General features: G+C 44.2%; 2 protein-coding genes across 17 annotated transcripts in view; one reads left to right on the top strand and one right to left on the bottom strand.

The window, feature by feature from the left end:
* Positions 1-6067, bottom strand: part of MAN1A1 (mannosidase alpha class 1A member 1) — an 85367-nt gene extending 79300 nt beyond the window's left edge. The window contains exon 1 of the mRNA XM_077300784.1: positions 4976-6067. Within this exon, the coding sequence (XP_077156899.1) occupies positions 4976-5599 (624 nt within the window). The 5' untranslated portion in view covers positions 5600-6067. The remainder of the gene's footprint in view (positions 1-4975) is intronic.
* LOC143819312 (uncharacterized) overlaps positions 1-14559 on the top strand; it is a 207789-nt gene that overhangs the window by 10055 nt on the left and 183175 nt on the right. Inside the window, exon 1 of one of the 16 annotated variants that reach the window (XR_013224922.1) lies at positions 4677-4899. The exons of the other annotated variants lie outside the window; for them this stretch is intronic. The gene's annotated coding sequence lies outside the window, so the exon portion shown is untranslated. Of the gene's footprint in view, positions 1-4676; positions 4900-14559 lie in introns of those variants that run through there. 16 annotated transcript variants of the gene reach the window in all.

The raw sequence follows: 14559 nt of genomic DNA, 5'->3' as shown, positions 1-14559 counted from the left end.
CTAGGAACCCCCCCCCCCAATAATTCAAGTCCACAAAGTGCTTCTGTCCCCATTATAAACTAAGAGAACCAGGAAGCTGGTTCTAAAGCTTGGTGTTTTAATTCCCAGTAGAGGAGACGAGCCTGTTGAGAAAGGAAACATCAAAAATAGTAATTTTTAGGATGCAAGTTTTTTAAGATACATTGTATAAGGTAGAAGAAGAAGAGTTGGTTCTTATATGCCGCTTTTCCCTACCCGAAGGAGGCTCAAAGCGGCTTACAGTCGCCTTCCCATTCCTCTCCCCACAACAGACACCCTGTGGAGTGGGTGAGGCTGAGAGAGCCCTGATATCACTGCTCAGTCAGAGCAGCTTTATCAGTGCCGTGGCGAGCCCAAGGTCACCCAGCTGGTTGCATGTGGGGGAGCGCAGAATCGAACCCGGCATGCCAGATTAGAAGTCTGCACTCCTAACCACTACACCAAACTGGTAAGTAATGAGTTGAATTATGTTGCAATAAGAAGCAACTTTACTCAAATCAGAATGAACTCCAGTAAGACTCAGTGAAACCTGATCCTGTTATGGGAAAGATGGCCAAACTTTAAAGACCTAGTAAATCTACTGAAGTAATTATGCCACTAGGAAATGAAAGTATAAAAAAGAATCACTATAGTCACTGCTCAGAATTTGACATATGTTGCTTGGGTATCCTTTGGAACACAATTACCTTTTTCCACCTCAACTTCCTTCAACGTTTACATGATAACCCAGTATATCTGTCACTAGAGGATGAGGTTCACTAAAACAATCATAGGTTTAATAATGTAAGTCTCACAAAATTGAGAATGATTTCCAAGTAAATATAGACGAGTCACACTCCTTCATCAGCTATATTAAAAACATTTTAGAGCCATTAAGCTAATGTAAAAACATTTGTCTATCAGCTTTATACCAGTACCAGATATGCACCATGTGTCATACCACAGTTAGTCAAAGCAGATTTCTCGAGAATACTTTGTTTTTGCCACATGCAACATTAATCTGTGTCTTTAGTTGGTACATTCTATAACACTATGCTTTAGCAGCAATTCAAAGTATTCTACTAAAAAAGTCCTATTGAACTCCATAGTAGCTGAGTAGACATGAACAGAATGAGATTGTTAAGGCACTTTCATTATCAAGTTGCAGTTTCAGGTGCTTAAATAGTACATTTAAAAGACACCACACAAAAATCCTGTAGCTGTGTTGGTAAGATGCAGTTCAAGAGAAAACAGAAAGATGTTTCAGCAGTTATCCATAGCTCAAGAAACTTTGTTTATGATTATGTTGTTCAAAGCCACACGATACTTTGAAAATTAGAAGTTGCCATCAAAGTTGCAAAAGCATGTTATAAGAGTCCAAGAGAACTACCACTGCCATATAGAAAAACGGAGAGAGAAACCTAACAATGGCATTCTAAAAATAAAAGGATAGTTTGAACCGTGTTTCTGAGTATGTTAGTCTTGAGAGCAGAAAATGAAGGGACAACATGTGAAGATGAACGTTCTCTCTGGAAACAGCAGACCTAAGACAAATTCTAACAGAGCTTTAATCTAAAGCAACAGCTTCAGTTCTGATTTATCATACACAGCATTGGGCTGTAGTCTTTGCAAGCTGTGGCACAAGGTTCCACTGAAAGGATTTATTTCTAGCTAAATATACATAAGATTTTACTTACATACTTTAAGTCTCTTTAAACTCACCAGGTCTTCTCATATTAAGCTGCTTTTCCTGAGTCAGATTCTTACTTCATCTAGCCCAGTATTGACTGCTCCAATACAATAGTATTCCAAAATACAGTAGTATTTTGTCTTCCAATCTTAGGAGTAGGTTGTAAGGTAGCTGTTGTACTGTCTTTCTTTCATCATCACACCCTCCCAACCTTGGAAAGAATAGTTTTCACTGACCAAGGCCACCATTTTAAATATGCTTATGTTTTAATAAACCTTTCCTTCTCAAAGTACAAAAAAATAGTAAACAAAACCAGATGGTCTTCTGTAAAGTAATAGCGCTAGAACACACTCACTGGATGGAGGGCTGCATTTGTTTTGGCCTCTTACAATATGTAGTTATTCATCAGAAATACACTCAACTGCATCTTAAAGTTTCATATTCCTCCTGATTCTATAGCCTGTGGGAACTTCTAGGGCAGGAAGAATAACCTGGAGTACACTAAGGAAATTCAAGAGGTGAATTCCTCAACAATAGATTCCTCGACACTGGACTGACAACCTATATAACTTGTAAGTCACAGAAAACATTCTAGATTCCATGCAAATATGCACAAAAGTTGATCAAAAGAGCCATTTAAATAGCAGGCATAAATAGGTGAGCACCTGCCAGGCAGCAAACATCTGGGGGAACCTCCTGCCAGTCATTTGACAGACAACTCAAGAATGGGCTACTTCTGTTACAATTCATGGTCAACATACCGGGGATACTGCATAATTTTATGACTTTGTGACTTTTCCTCTCACCTCCCTTTCTTCAATTGCTACAAATATAGTTAATATGAGTGATCGATGATAGTGTTATAATGCATGAGAAATATCTAATTGTATAAGTGATAAATGATGCTGTTTCTCTGACAGTGATGATTATTAGGTATGATGAACCAAATATTGAAGTTTCTCAGAACACTGGGTAACATGTTCCTGGGGTAGTGCTTGGGCTTCCAGTCATTTGCATAACTTTATGTTGATCAAAGGATTAAACACTAAATATCAGAGAAAGTACAACAGGTATGATGGCTTGTACCGCTGTCATCTCGGAGCTCAATGCTTTAGCCTTCAGTCCATTTTTCAAACCATCTGTAATAAGGCTAAAGAATCATTTTGTCCTCATCACACAAGATGAAGGACAGGTAAAACACAAAAGATCAGTGCAATCATACTCTTATTTCAACTTTTATTCCACCCTTTCTCAAAAAGACTCAGGGCAGGTTTACAAGCCTGATGTGTCACCTAAACAGACACTGATAACCATAGGTGTTTTGCTCTTACACGAAATTAGATGATTTACTGAGAGAATCAAACCTATAATATGGGTAACCTAGTGTGGACAGCTGAACAGCTTGATGTAACCAGATTCTAACAAAACAGAACTTTAAGACCTGATCAGGATACACATTATTAGGGTGAAAATACCTTCAAAAGGATAGCTGTGCTACCTGCATTAGAGGAGCACCATTCAAGTCCAGGAGCAACTTAAAAAACAAGGTTTCCAGGGTATACAGTTTATGTGTATCAAAGTTCTCTTTCTCAGATATCTGACAAAGGGAGCTTTGACTCTTGAAAGCTTATACCCTGGAAATCTTGTTTGTCTTTAATGTGCTGCTGGGCTGAAATCTTGCTAGGAGTGGACAGAACAGGCCACTACTGCAGCATGTAGCTATCAGAATGTTTTAATCAGAACTATTGGTACTACTATGAAATCTCTTCATTAGAATCAGAGCGCAAAGCACTCTGCAATGAATGCCCCTGAATTACATAAACTTCATACACATTTGCATCCAAGTAATATGCCCTACTAGCTAAAGTTCTCCTAAGAAGAATTTATTGCTTAACAGCACAAAGGGTACTTTGATATTACAAAAATTGTGTCCAGTAGCACCTTTAAGACCAACAAAGATTTATTAAAGGCATGAGCTTTTGAGTGCATTAATCTTTGTTGGTCTTAATGGTGCTCTTGGACTCAATTTTTGTTTTGCTACTTCAGAGCAACATGGCTACCCACTTACATCTACTTTGATAGTAGTTTACTAGTTGCATCAAATACAACATAGTAAACAAAGAATAAATCTTTCACTTGCATGCCTATGTTGTGGATCACTTTACGTGCTATACAAGGAAATTCATACAACAATTAATTTGCAACAGTTTTACAGATAAGAAAACGTATCAGTGCATATACATTATGTTCTACATGCTCATTTTATAAATGTTTACACAGATGGCCTTTGCATGTAGGAAATATAATGCACCAAAAAAATTCCTTTTCCTATACTTATACGTTTTTGAAAGTTTAACACAACTCCATGGAGCCGTCCATTCTATCCTCAATAAAGCATGGTGTTTATTTATGTATTTATTTTATTGTATTTATATACCTCCCACCCCTGAGGCTCAGGGCGGTTTACATAAAACACAGATCATCCCAGCACCAAAATCCAGTTACCGCAGGGAGTGCACTTCCTATTTCCTTCAGCTCAGAGAAATACTGTTAATATAAACAAACTTCCTAGAATGATTAAATCAAATGCTGAACATAACAATGGGATATGCTTAACAGGGACCCCTAACCTAATGAAAGCTAAGATGTCCAGCAAGTATTAAACTACTTTATGAAAATGGTTTCAAAATACAAACATACATCGGCTAACTTTACAAGTCTGGTCCTTCAACTTGAAAAATTAGCAGTAGCAGTAGTTCACTTAGAAGGCTAACTATCAATATTGCATGGCTCCAGTATGCTATCTGCATCAATAGGGAAACTTGGGGGAAAGCAGCATATAAATCTCTTCTGGCAGAAAATGTAGAAATATTTTCCTGTCAAACATGTTTAAAGGACTATTTTACCATCCTCCCTATGCCTGCTTCCGTGCGCATTTCAAGAGAGCAGGACCCCATCCTTCCCCGGATCTCTTCCTGAATCGTAGCTCTCCCAGAGAGCGCCTCATTTCCCTTCCCACTTCACTTCGGCAGAAAGCGCGAGGCCCTCCCGCTTCTTAAGTGCCCCCTGCTTGGCGTCCTCCTCTCCTCTTCCTTTAGAAGAAGTTTCTGCTACCGACCTGCCCGCACGACCCTAACTACATTCCCTGAGCCGCTTCCCGGACAGGCAGGCAGCGCCGAAAGAGCTGCAGGAAGGAGTAGGCGACCGTGAAGGTCAGTGCTGCGCGGGAGGAGTCGCACAGGGGAGAAAGGAGGCAAGGGCGCTGAAAGGCAAGCGAGAGTCACCAACCTCCTGGATCTTGGCTCGCTGCTGCCGAACTAGCGGGTCTGCCGGCTCCTTGCCCACGGCTCCGACGGGCTTGCGGAAAGGCAGGTCCGGCAGCTCTGCGGCTCCCGCCTCCCCCCCGCCGGGCCAGTTCCGTAACATGTTGCTTTTGTCCTGGTTGATGGCCCAGCGGATCTCGTCGGGCGGCATCTGGAGGGTCTTCTTGGCCTCCCGCAGAGCCTGCTCGTGGTCCTCGCGGATCCGGGCCAAGTTTTGCGCCGCTTCCCGTTCAGCAGCAGCTGCACCTCCTCCTCCTCCATCGCTGCCGCTCCCTGCTCCGGGCGGCTGCGGGGCGTGCGGCTCCCCCGGGGCCGACGGCGGCTGCTGTTGGAGGCTGGTGGAGTGGAAGAAGACGCCGCTGAGCAGCTTGGAGGAATCCGGCAGGAAGAAGATGGCCCCGAAGCAGAGCGTGATGAAGGCGCTGAAGACCAGCAGCAGCACGAACTTCTCCGTCAGGCGGAAGGCTCCGCTGGGGCCGGACACCTTCCTCAGCCCCGCGCCGACCAGGGCGCCCCCGCCTAAAGAGGCGCCCGAAGCGCCCGCCCCGCTGGGGCTACCGAAGAGCGGCAACAGGCTGCCCGCCGGCATGGCTCAGCGCCCCCTGCGGGACTCGCCGGCCACAAGGCAGCAGCGGGGCGGCCCGGCCACACCTCTGCCCGGCAGCCGCCGCCGCCACAGCCACTATCCGGGCGGGCGGCGGGGCCAGCCCGGGCTTCCCGTGCCCGGCCAGCGGCGGACCAAACTTTCCTCGGCGGAGGCAGCGGCAGCAGCAGCAGCAGCAGCAGCCGCCGCCGCCGCCAAGTTTCGCGGGCGACCGAGGGCTGCCTGCCTCGTCCCACCTCGGGAGCGCTGAGCGGACAATGGGGGCACCGGCTCCGTCAGCTGCTGTTTCTGCAGCTGCCCATGCTGGCGTCCCGGCAGGAAGGCAAGGCAGCAAGCGCCGCTATCGCCGCCGACGCCGGCTCATAGGAAAGCGCTGTGGCTGCCGCTCCCTCCGCGCGCGCCCATGCACGGCAGCTCCCTGGAACAGCTCGGAAGGTCTGGGGAGTAGAAAGACGGAGGGGAGGCTCCGCTTGACGGCGAAGGAGCGGGCTGGACCAATCACGCAGCAGGCGGGGCCGGGAGGAGGAGGGGCGGGGCACGCGAACAGCAGGCGGGGGAGGGGCCCGCCCGGGCTGCTTCAAGCGCTGTGGCAGAGCGGAAGGCGGCGGGGGCGCTGGCCGGGTGTGTGGTCGGGCAGGGCAAGCGGCCGCCTTTGCTCTTGTCGGACGAGTTTTGTTAATGTGAGAGCCTTCTTTCTTTTCGCCTGTTGCGCGAGGCTCAGTTGCTGTCGTCTAAGCTTGCTGAAAGCGCTGCCTGTTTATGCTACAGTAACTTTGCTCTGGGTTGTACGGTTAAGTCCCGCCGAGCCCGGCATAATGGGTGCTGTGGTACCTGGGTGTGGGACTGCCGGTTGGTAACCCTCTCCAGCCCTTGGGACTTCTTTTCTGTCCGCGGCCTACTTAGCAACATTACTGGTGTGGACTGAAAGGCTTTTAAAATTCATGCTGAAGGGTTTTTATGCCCTATGGGACGATGCCTTGGGCACATACCCGCACGACTTCAATAGGGTTTTTAAGCATAACATTCATCCCCCCCCCCCAATTTACTTGGGGTTTGAAATGGACAACATGAAAATAAGAATAGGCACCCTATCAACTATTTTTAAAAACTTTTTGGGAGTTTGTACTACAAAATCCCCCTTCAAGGATCGCTGCCTTGTTGTGGCAAGGGGGCTTGCGTAGTTCAGTGAAGCTATGAGCTATGCCGTGCAGGGCCACCCAAGACGGACAGGTCATAGCTGAGAGCTCTGACAAAAGGTGATCCACTGGAGAAGGCAATGGCAAACCACTCCAGTATCTTTGCCATGAAAACTCTATGGACAGTTCCAATAGGCATAACGATATGACGCTGGAAGATGAGCCCCTCAGGTCGGAAGGTGTCCAATATGCTACTGGGGATGAGCAGACGGCTAGTACGAGTAGCGCCAGAATGAATGAAGCGGCTGGGCCAAAGCCGAAAGGACGCTCAGTTGTGGAAGTAACTGGTGGCGAAAAGACAGTCCGATGCTGTAAAGATTTTTATTCCATAGGAACCTGGAACGTCAGATCCATGAATCAAGGCAAGCTGGACGTGGTTAAACAAGAAATGAGAAGACTGAACATCGACATTTTAGGAATCAGTGAACTAAAATGGACAGGAATGGGTGAATTTAATTCAGATGACCATCAGGTATACTACTGTGGACAAGAATCTCGCAGAAGAAATGGAGTAGCATTCATAATCAATAAGAGAGTAGGAAAAGCAGTCTTGGGATACAATCCCCAAAATGACAGAATGATCTCAGTTCGAATCCAAGGCAAACCATTCAACATCACAGTGATCCAGGTCTACGCCCCAACCACTGCTGCTGAAGAGGATGAAGTTGATCAGTTCTATGAAGCCCTACAACACCTTCTAGAAGCAACGCCCAAAAATGATGTGCTTATCATCATGGGGGATTGGAATGCTAAAGTAGGAAGCCAAAAGATAACCGGGATAACAGGCAAGTTTGGCCTTGGAGTACAAAATGAAGCAGGGCACAGGCTGGTAGAATTTTGTCAAGAGAATACAATGGTCATAGCAAACACTCTTTTCCAGCAACCCAAGAGACGACTCTACACATGGACATCACCAGACGGTCAACACAGAAATCAGATTGACTATGTGCTCTGCAGCCAAAGATGGAAAAGTTCTATCCAGTCAATAAAAACAAGACCAGGAGCTGATTGTGGTTCAGATCATGAACTTCTTGTTGCAAAATTTAGGCTTAAATTGAAGAAAGTAGGGAAAAGCACTAGGCCACTCAGGTATGAACTAAATCATATCCCTGACGAATACACAGTGGAGGTGACAAATAGATTTAAGGAATTAGATCTGATAGACAGAGTGCCTGAAGAACTATGGACGGAGGTTCGCAACATTGTACAAGACGTAGCAACTAAAACCATCCCAAAGAAAAAGAAATGCAAGAAATCAAAATGGCTGTCTGAGGAAGCTTTACAAATAGCTAAGGAGAGAAGGGAAGTGAAAGGCAAGGGAGAAAGAGAAAGATACACCCAATTGAATGCAGAATTCCAGAGAAAAGCTAGAAGAGATAAGAATGCCTTCTTAAATGAACAGTGCAAACAAATAGAAGAAAACAATAGAATGGGGAGGACCAGAGATCTTTTCAAGAAAATTGGAGATATGAAGAGAACGTTTCATGCAAAGATGGGTATGATAAGGGACCAAAATGGTAGGGACCTCACAGAAGCAGAAGAGATCAAACAAAGGTGGCAAAATTATACAGAAGAACTATACAAGAGCGAGCTTAACATCCCTGATGACCACAATGGGGTAGTTACTGACCTGGAGCCAGACATCCTGGAATGTGAAGTCAAATGGGCCTTAGGAAGTCTGAGCAACAATAAAGCTAGTGGTAGTGACAGCATTCCAGTTGAACTATTCAAAATCTTAAAGGACGATGCAGTAAAAGTGCTACACTCAATATGCCAGCAAATTTGGAAAACTCAACAATGGCCACAGGATTGGAAAAGGTCAGTTTACATTCCAATCCCAAAGAAGGGCAATGCCAAAGAATGTTCAAACTACCGCACCATCGCACTAATTTCTCATGCTAGCAAAGTTATGCTCAAAATCCTACAAGCTAGGCTCCAGCAATATGTGGACCGAGAACTTCCAGAAGTACAGGCAGGATTTCGAAGAGGCAGAGGAACTAGAGATCAAATTGCCAACATACGCTGGATCATGGAGAAAGCTAGGGAGTACCAGAAGAACGTCTACTTCTGCTTCATTGACTATGCTAAAGCCTTTGATTGTGTGGAGCACAACAAATTGTGGCAAGTTCTTAAAGAGATGGGAATACCAGAGCATCTTATTTGTCTCTTGAGAAATTTATATGCAGGTCAAGAAGCAACAGTGAGAACTGAACATGGAATCACTGACTGGTTCAAAATTGAGAAAGGAGTTCGGCAAGGCTGTATACTGTCGCCTTGCCTATTTAACTTGTATGCAGAGCACATCATGAGAAATGCGGGATTAGAGGAGTCACAAATTGGGATCAAGATTGCAGGGAGAAATATCAACAACCTCAGATATGCAGATGATACCACTCTAATGGCAGAAAGTGAAGAGGAACTAAAGAGCCTGTTGATGCGGGTGAAGGAGGAGAGTGCAAAAGTTGGCTTGAAACTCAACATCAAGAAAACAAAGATCATGGCATCCGGCCCTCTCAATTCCTGGCAAATAGAAGGGGAAGAAATGGAGATAGTGACAGATTTTATTTTCCTGGGCTCCAAGATCACTGCAGATGGGGACTGCAGCAAAGAAATTAAAAGACGCTTGCTCCTGGGGAGGAAAGCTATGGCAAATCTAGACAGCATCCTAAAAAGCAGAGACATCACCCTGCCAACAAAAGTGCGTTTAGTCAAGGCTATGGTCTTCCCAGTTGCAATGTATGGCTGCGAAAGTTGGACCATAAGGAAGGCCGAGCGTCAAAGAATTGAGGCTTTTGAACTCTGGTGCTGGAGAAGACTCTTGCGAGTCCCTTGGACTGCAAGGCGAACAAACCGGTCAGTCCTAGAGGAGATCAGCCCTGACTGCTCTTTAGAAGGCCAGATCCTGAAGATGAAACTCAAATATTTTGGCCACCTCATGAGAAGGAAGGACTCCCTGGAGAAGAGCCTAATGCTGGGAGAGATCGAGGGCAAAAGAAGAAGGGGACGACAGAGAATGAGGTGGATGGATGGAGTCACTGAAGCAGTAGGTGCAAACTTGAATGGACTCCGGGGAATGGTAGAGGACAGGAAGGCCTGGAGGATCATTGTCCATGGGGTCGCGATGGGTCGGACACGACTTCGCACATAACAACAACAACACTACAAAATCAGTCTGTGTAACTGTTCAACTTTGCTTTATGTGCTTTTGGGCAATAAGCTGAAAGAAAGCTGTCTTGTGTTATATAGAAATGGTGACCAGTCCAACCAATCTCTTGCAAAATGACATAACAGCTTTTGAGTTCTCTAGAATAGCGATCCCCAACCTGTGGGCCGCAGACCACATGTGGTCCGTCAACTAATTGAAGGTGGGCCGCGAAGGATGCCTTCTCCCCCCCGCCACTTTACTTCATCCCCCCCCCCCGGCCCTTTACAACACACTTTGGGCGTCATTGTCTCCCATCACTCCCAGATGGGACTATCTCGGTGCAGAGAAACACGCTCAGGGTTCCCATTGATTTGTCATTGACATGAGTTAAGATTTCCATGAAAATAAAATGTTCCTTATGTTCATTGTTGTGGCGTGTCTGTATCTTATTTTGAAGGGATTTTTAAACATTACCATAGCGATCAGAGAGCGTTAGGGTAGTGGTTGAGAGTAAAGGAGCAAACTACCCCCCCCCCGGGCCTCAGTAAAATTGTCAAGCGTTGAGTGGTCCCTGGTGATAAAAAGGTTGGGGACCACTGTTCCAGAACACTGGGAGCCTCAAACGGAGGTAGCTGTGTTGAAATACTTCTGCCCCTTTCCATCCTCTCTTACTGTTGGCCAGCACCAGGAAAGGGAAGTGTCCCAAAGCAAGCACCATGCCTGCCTCTTCCTTGCTGAAGGAAGATTGGTTGGAAGGCTTAGCTTGATCAAGATGAGTTGGGTCTAACAGTTTGTACAGGAGATAAGGTTACTGAGGGGAGAATAATACTGTGCCCTCTTAGTAAAAGCTTAATGTATAGACATGATAAAATCAGATTCCAGTAGCACCTTTAAGACCAACAAAGATTTATTCAGGGCGTGAGCTTTCGAGTGCAAGCACTGGGCAGCTGAAACTTTTGCTTGCATGGAGGTAAATAACATAATCTGGCTGATAAACAATATCCCATTGAGCCTTCATTAAATGGAAAGGACAATTGTAAGCCACTTTGGGATTCCTATGGGTAGTGAAAACAGCTCTTTTCGTCTTCTTTAAAGCTAAATGTATCCTGGAGTCCTGGAAAAGCAGTTTGTGAAATCCTAATTAATCACCCTTCCCCACACTCTTTAAACTGCAGAAAATAGTCAGTAAACAACTTAAAAGTCATTCGGAATGTTGTATGTGTGAGAGAGAAAATAGAATAGGAATGGTTGCTGTGATGCATGCATCCCTGGATTCCAGTATTTTTTCACAACCTTTCCATGTAACATTAGGAGGGGGCAATAAAAATGTCCCTGTTCCTGCACTATATTGCTCAGCATTGTAGCTAAATAAATAGCTTCCTATTCACCTTGCCACAAACTTCAGCATTCGGTGCTATAGGCCAAATGTGCTATTGCACTAAACGGATGGGGACCAAGAAAAGTAGGAAGCTAAGCATGCATAGAAGGCCAGTGCTTACTGTCTAGTGCTGCTAAGCAGAATTCCCCAGTTATCTCCTCTGTCTTGTGGACCTCCAGCTTCCAAAGCAGAATTTCCCAGTTGTTCCATGTGGGCCTCCAACTCATAAACTAAGTTATGCAGCAAGAGTGGGAAATAAATCTGTAACAGTTTATAATAAGGGAAGATTAAAGTTGTGATCTTAAACATATTTGCATATATATTTGGTAGTAATCTCTTTCCTAGATGGTTTTATTTTCTCTGCATATTCATGTGTGTCTTAGATTTACTCTGGGTAAATATGTTAAGGGTAAGTATGCTGCATATAGAAAGTAAGTCATGGTGACTGAATTTCCTTCTAGGACTAGATTCAGGTGGGTAGCAGTGTTGATCTGAAGCAACAGAACAAAAATTGGATTCATTGTCACCTTTAAGACCAACAAAATTTTATTAAATGTATTTTGTGTACATGCATAGAGATGTCTGAGTTCTGTAGGTAGAATTAAGAAGGGTACATTTACACATCAGTCTACAATTTTGATATATTTATTTGCTTCACTGCCTGGTAGAAGTTCCTGACAGAGTGGTTCCTCAGTGGAACAGACTTCCTTGGGAGGTGGGGAATTCTACTTCTTTGGAAGTTTTTGAGCAGAGGCTAGATGGTCATCTGACAGAAATGCTGATGTTATGAACTTAGGGAGAATGTGAGTGGGTGGGCAGGAAGGGATGTGTCAGTGTTTGTCTCTTGTGGCCCTTCCTTGCATACCCAGGGAATTGCTGGTGGCCACTGTGGGATGGTAGGTGAATTTCCCCCAGGCCAGGCTAGATTCTCGAGATTTTTGGTGGTGGTGGGGAATCACTTGGGTATGAGATTGGGGTCACCCAATCTGAAGTGTGCTTTTTCATGAAAACGTTGTATGTCTGACTTTGTTAATTATGGAATATAATATAATAAAGTATATATTGCCCATGGATGGCAGTCAACCAAAAAATAATGCTTAAAACAAGCCTCTATAAATGACAAAACATGTGAGCCTTCGGAGAGGGTGGTATATGAATGTGAATAAATAAAATAAAAATAATGTAAAGAATGTTGGTATATTGCATATGCTCTGCCAGGAAAAGCAGATGTAAAACAGGACAGAGCTTTGGTATATTGAATAAAAGACAGCATTTCAGCAGAAATAGCTTTTTACACTCAACCTATCACCTTCCTGACAAACCACAAGCACTAAAGTTTTATCTGACAGGAGCAGTCTTAACGCTTCTAGGTCCCTGGATGGAGCCTCCTCCCACTGTAATCTCCTCCTCACACACACACACCAGGGGCAAACAAGGGGTCACCCTCACCCTGTGCGCCTTCACCCTCCTTGCCACTGCTGCCATTGGAAGCTAGCCATCCAAGCCCCAGATGGGGCAGGTGCAAGCAGCAGCAAGGGCCTGCTCTTTTTTCCCTTCTTTATTGATGAGCAGGTCAATGGGTGTGGTGGGGCCTATGGCTACAGCCTCTGTTGCCCATTGGCTAAAATCACCCCAGCTCTCTCATATACAGAAATCTGGTTCTTTAAAAAATCATTGGATTTACCCCGCCTCATTCCACTTGAGGCTGTTATTGATTCTTCTTTTCCAATGTCCCTAGGCGTACAAAACAAATTGGAATCAAGACATCTCACACCTTCTCCAGGAGATGTACATGTTGGGACTTGTACATAAACATGCCCAATTCAAATGCTTACTCAAAATGCTAGTCTCCCTTCCCCCCTAATATTGATTTTTATTTTGAGGTGCAGAGATTATACTCTGGAAACAGAAGAAAATGTTTATGTGCAGAGTTGTTCATAAAACAATTAAATTAACCCAAGCCTCATCCAACACTGTGAAAATCAAAAGTAAACAATGAGTGCAGAACAAGCTTTCCAAAGAATCACCAGAGAGACAGGGAAAGCATTGATTAGGATTTATGTTTAGCAAGTGTATTGTAGTTTGAGATCTGTCTGTGAATGTAAAGAGTAATATTCAATTAGAGTATCTCTAAGTTTCCAAGAAAACAAACAGGGCTGTCCAGAGTACAAACAGTCACAAGCAATAATTATCAGTCAGGTTATTAAAAGGGGGGAGGGGGAAATGGAACAAAACTGTTATTTAAATTAAAAATTGGCTCTAACTAGCGAGTCAACGTTTCACCCAAGCTACTGTTGTAAGTTTTTTCTTTGAAAAGTTATGTAAAACTATGCCTTTATTGTAGATGGCTCTTTGCCCAAAGCCTATTGCAAAGTAGTAAATTATACGGTGGTGGTATAATGAACATAGAAATGAAAGGAACAGCTATAAAATGGTTTAACAATAGCCTGCAAAGTCTTTGACATTAAAACCGTATTTATGGTACTGTTCCTCCAGAGGAGTTCCAGCAACTTCATAGGGCTACTTTCTACCAGAACATTCAGGAAACGTATGGTAAGGAAGAAAACTAGACAGAATCCTGTAGTAATGCCAATTTTTTAAATCAAAGGGGATGAGTAATTTTTTAAAGGAAGCTTTATTTTTCTGTCCTTCCTTGAAGCTTCAGTAGGGTTTCACCCATGAAACATGACTAAAATTGATCATCAAGATTTCCAGTGATCTTCTAGCCAAGCTTAAAAGTCTTTCCGGTTGATCTCTCCACTTATTGATTGTAATATTTAGTTGCTGGAAAAATTCAGTTCCCGCACCAGATAGTGCTATAATTTAACATGCAATTGTTGTGCAAAATGCAGTTCTGTAAATGTTATGGAGTGCTCATTTAATTAAAAAATAAAAAAGCTGGTGGGGACTTCAGTCTTGGAGTCTTGTCAGAACTGAACTACAGTAGTTTTCCTCTCTTAGGTTGTATGTTCCCCTTTGGCAGTGTGCAGCACAGCTCTACATCAAAAAAAGGAGTAAAAAGTGACATCAAGTCTGGCTTCCTGCTGCTTGCCCCACATCCTGTTTGTGCAATATAGGAAGCTGGTATGATTATGAAGAATTGCTTCTCCCTCAAAGAGGAAATTAAGATAGATATTAAAACATGCAGAATGCTGCTGCAAGTTGAGTTAGAGTGCAGTCAGAGATGGCACTGCAGTTTTTGGAAGTAGCTGTACCTAAGGTAGAA

The sequence above is a fragment of the Paroedura picta genome, chromosome 1 (assembly GCF_049243985.1).
Source record: "Paroedura picta isolate Pp20150507F chromosome 1, Ppicta_v3.0, whole genome shotgun sequence".
Lineage (NCBI taxonomy): Eukaryota > Metazoa > Chordata > Lepidosauria > Squamata > Gekkonidae > Paroedura > Paroedura picta.
This window is presented reverse-complemented; position numbering and strand designations above follow the sequence as displayed.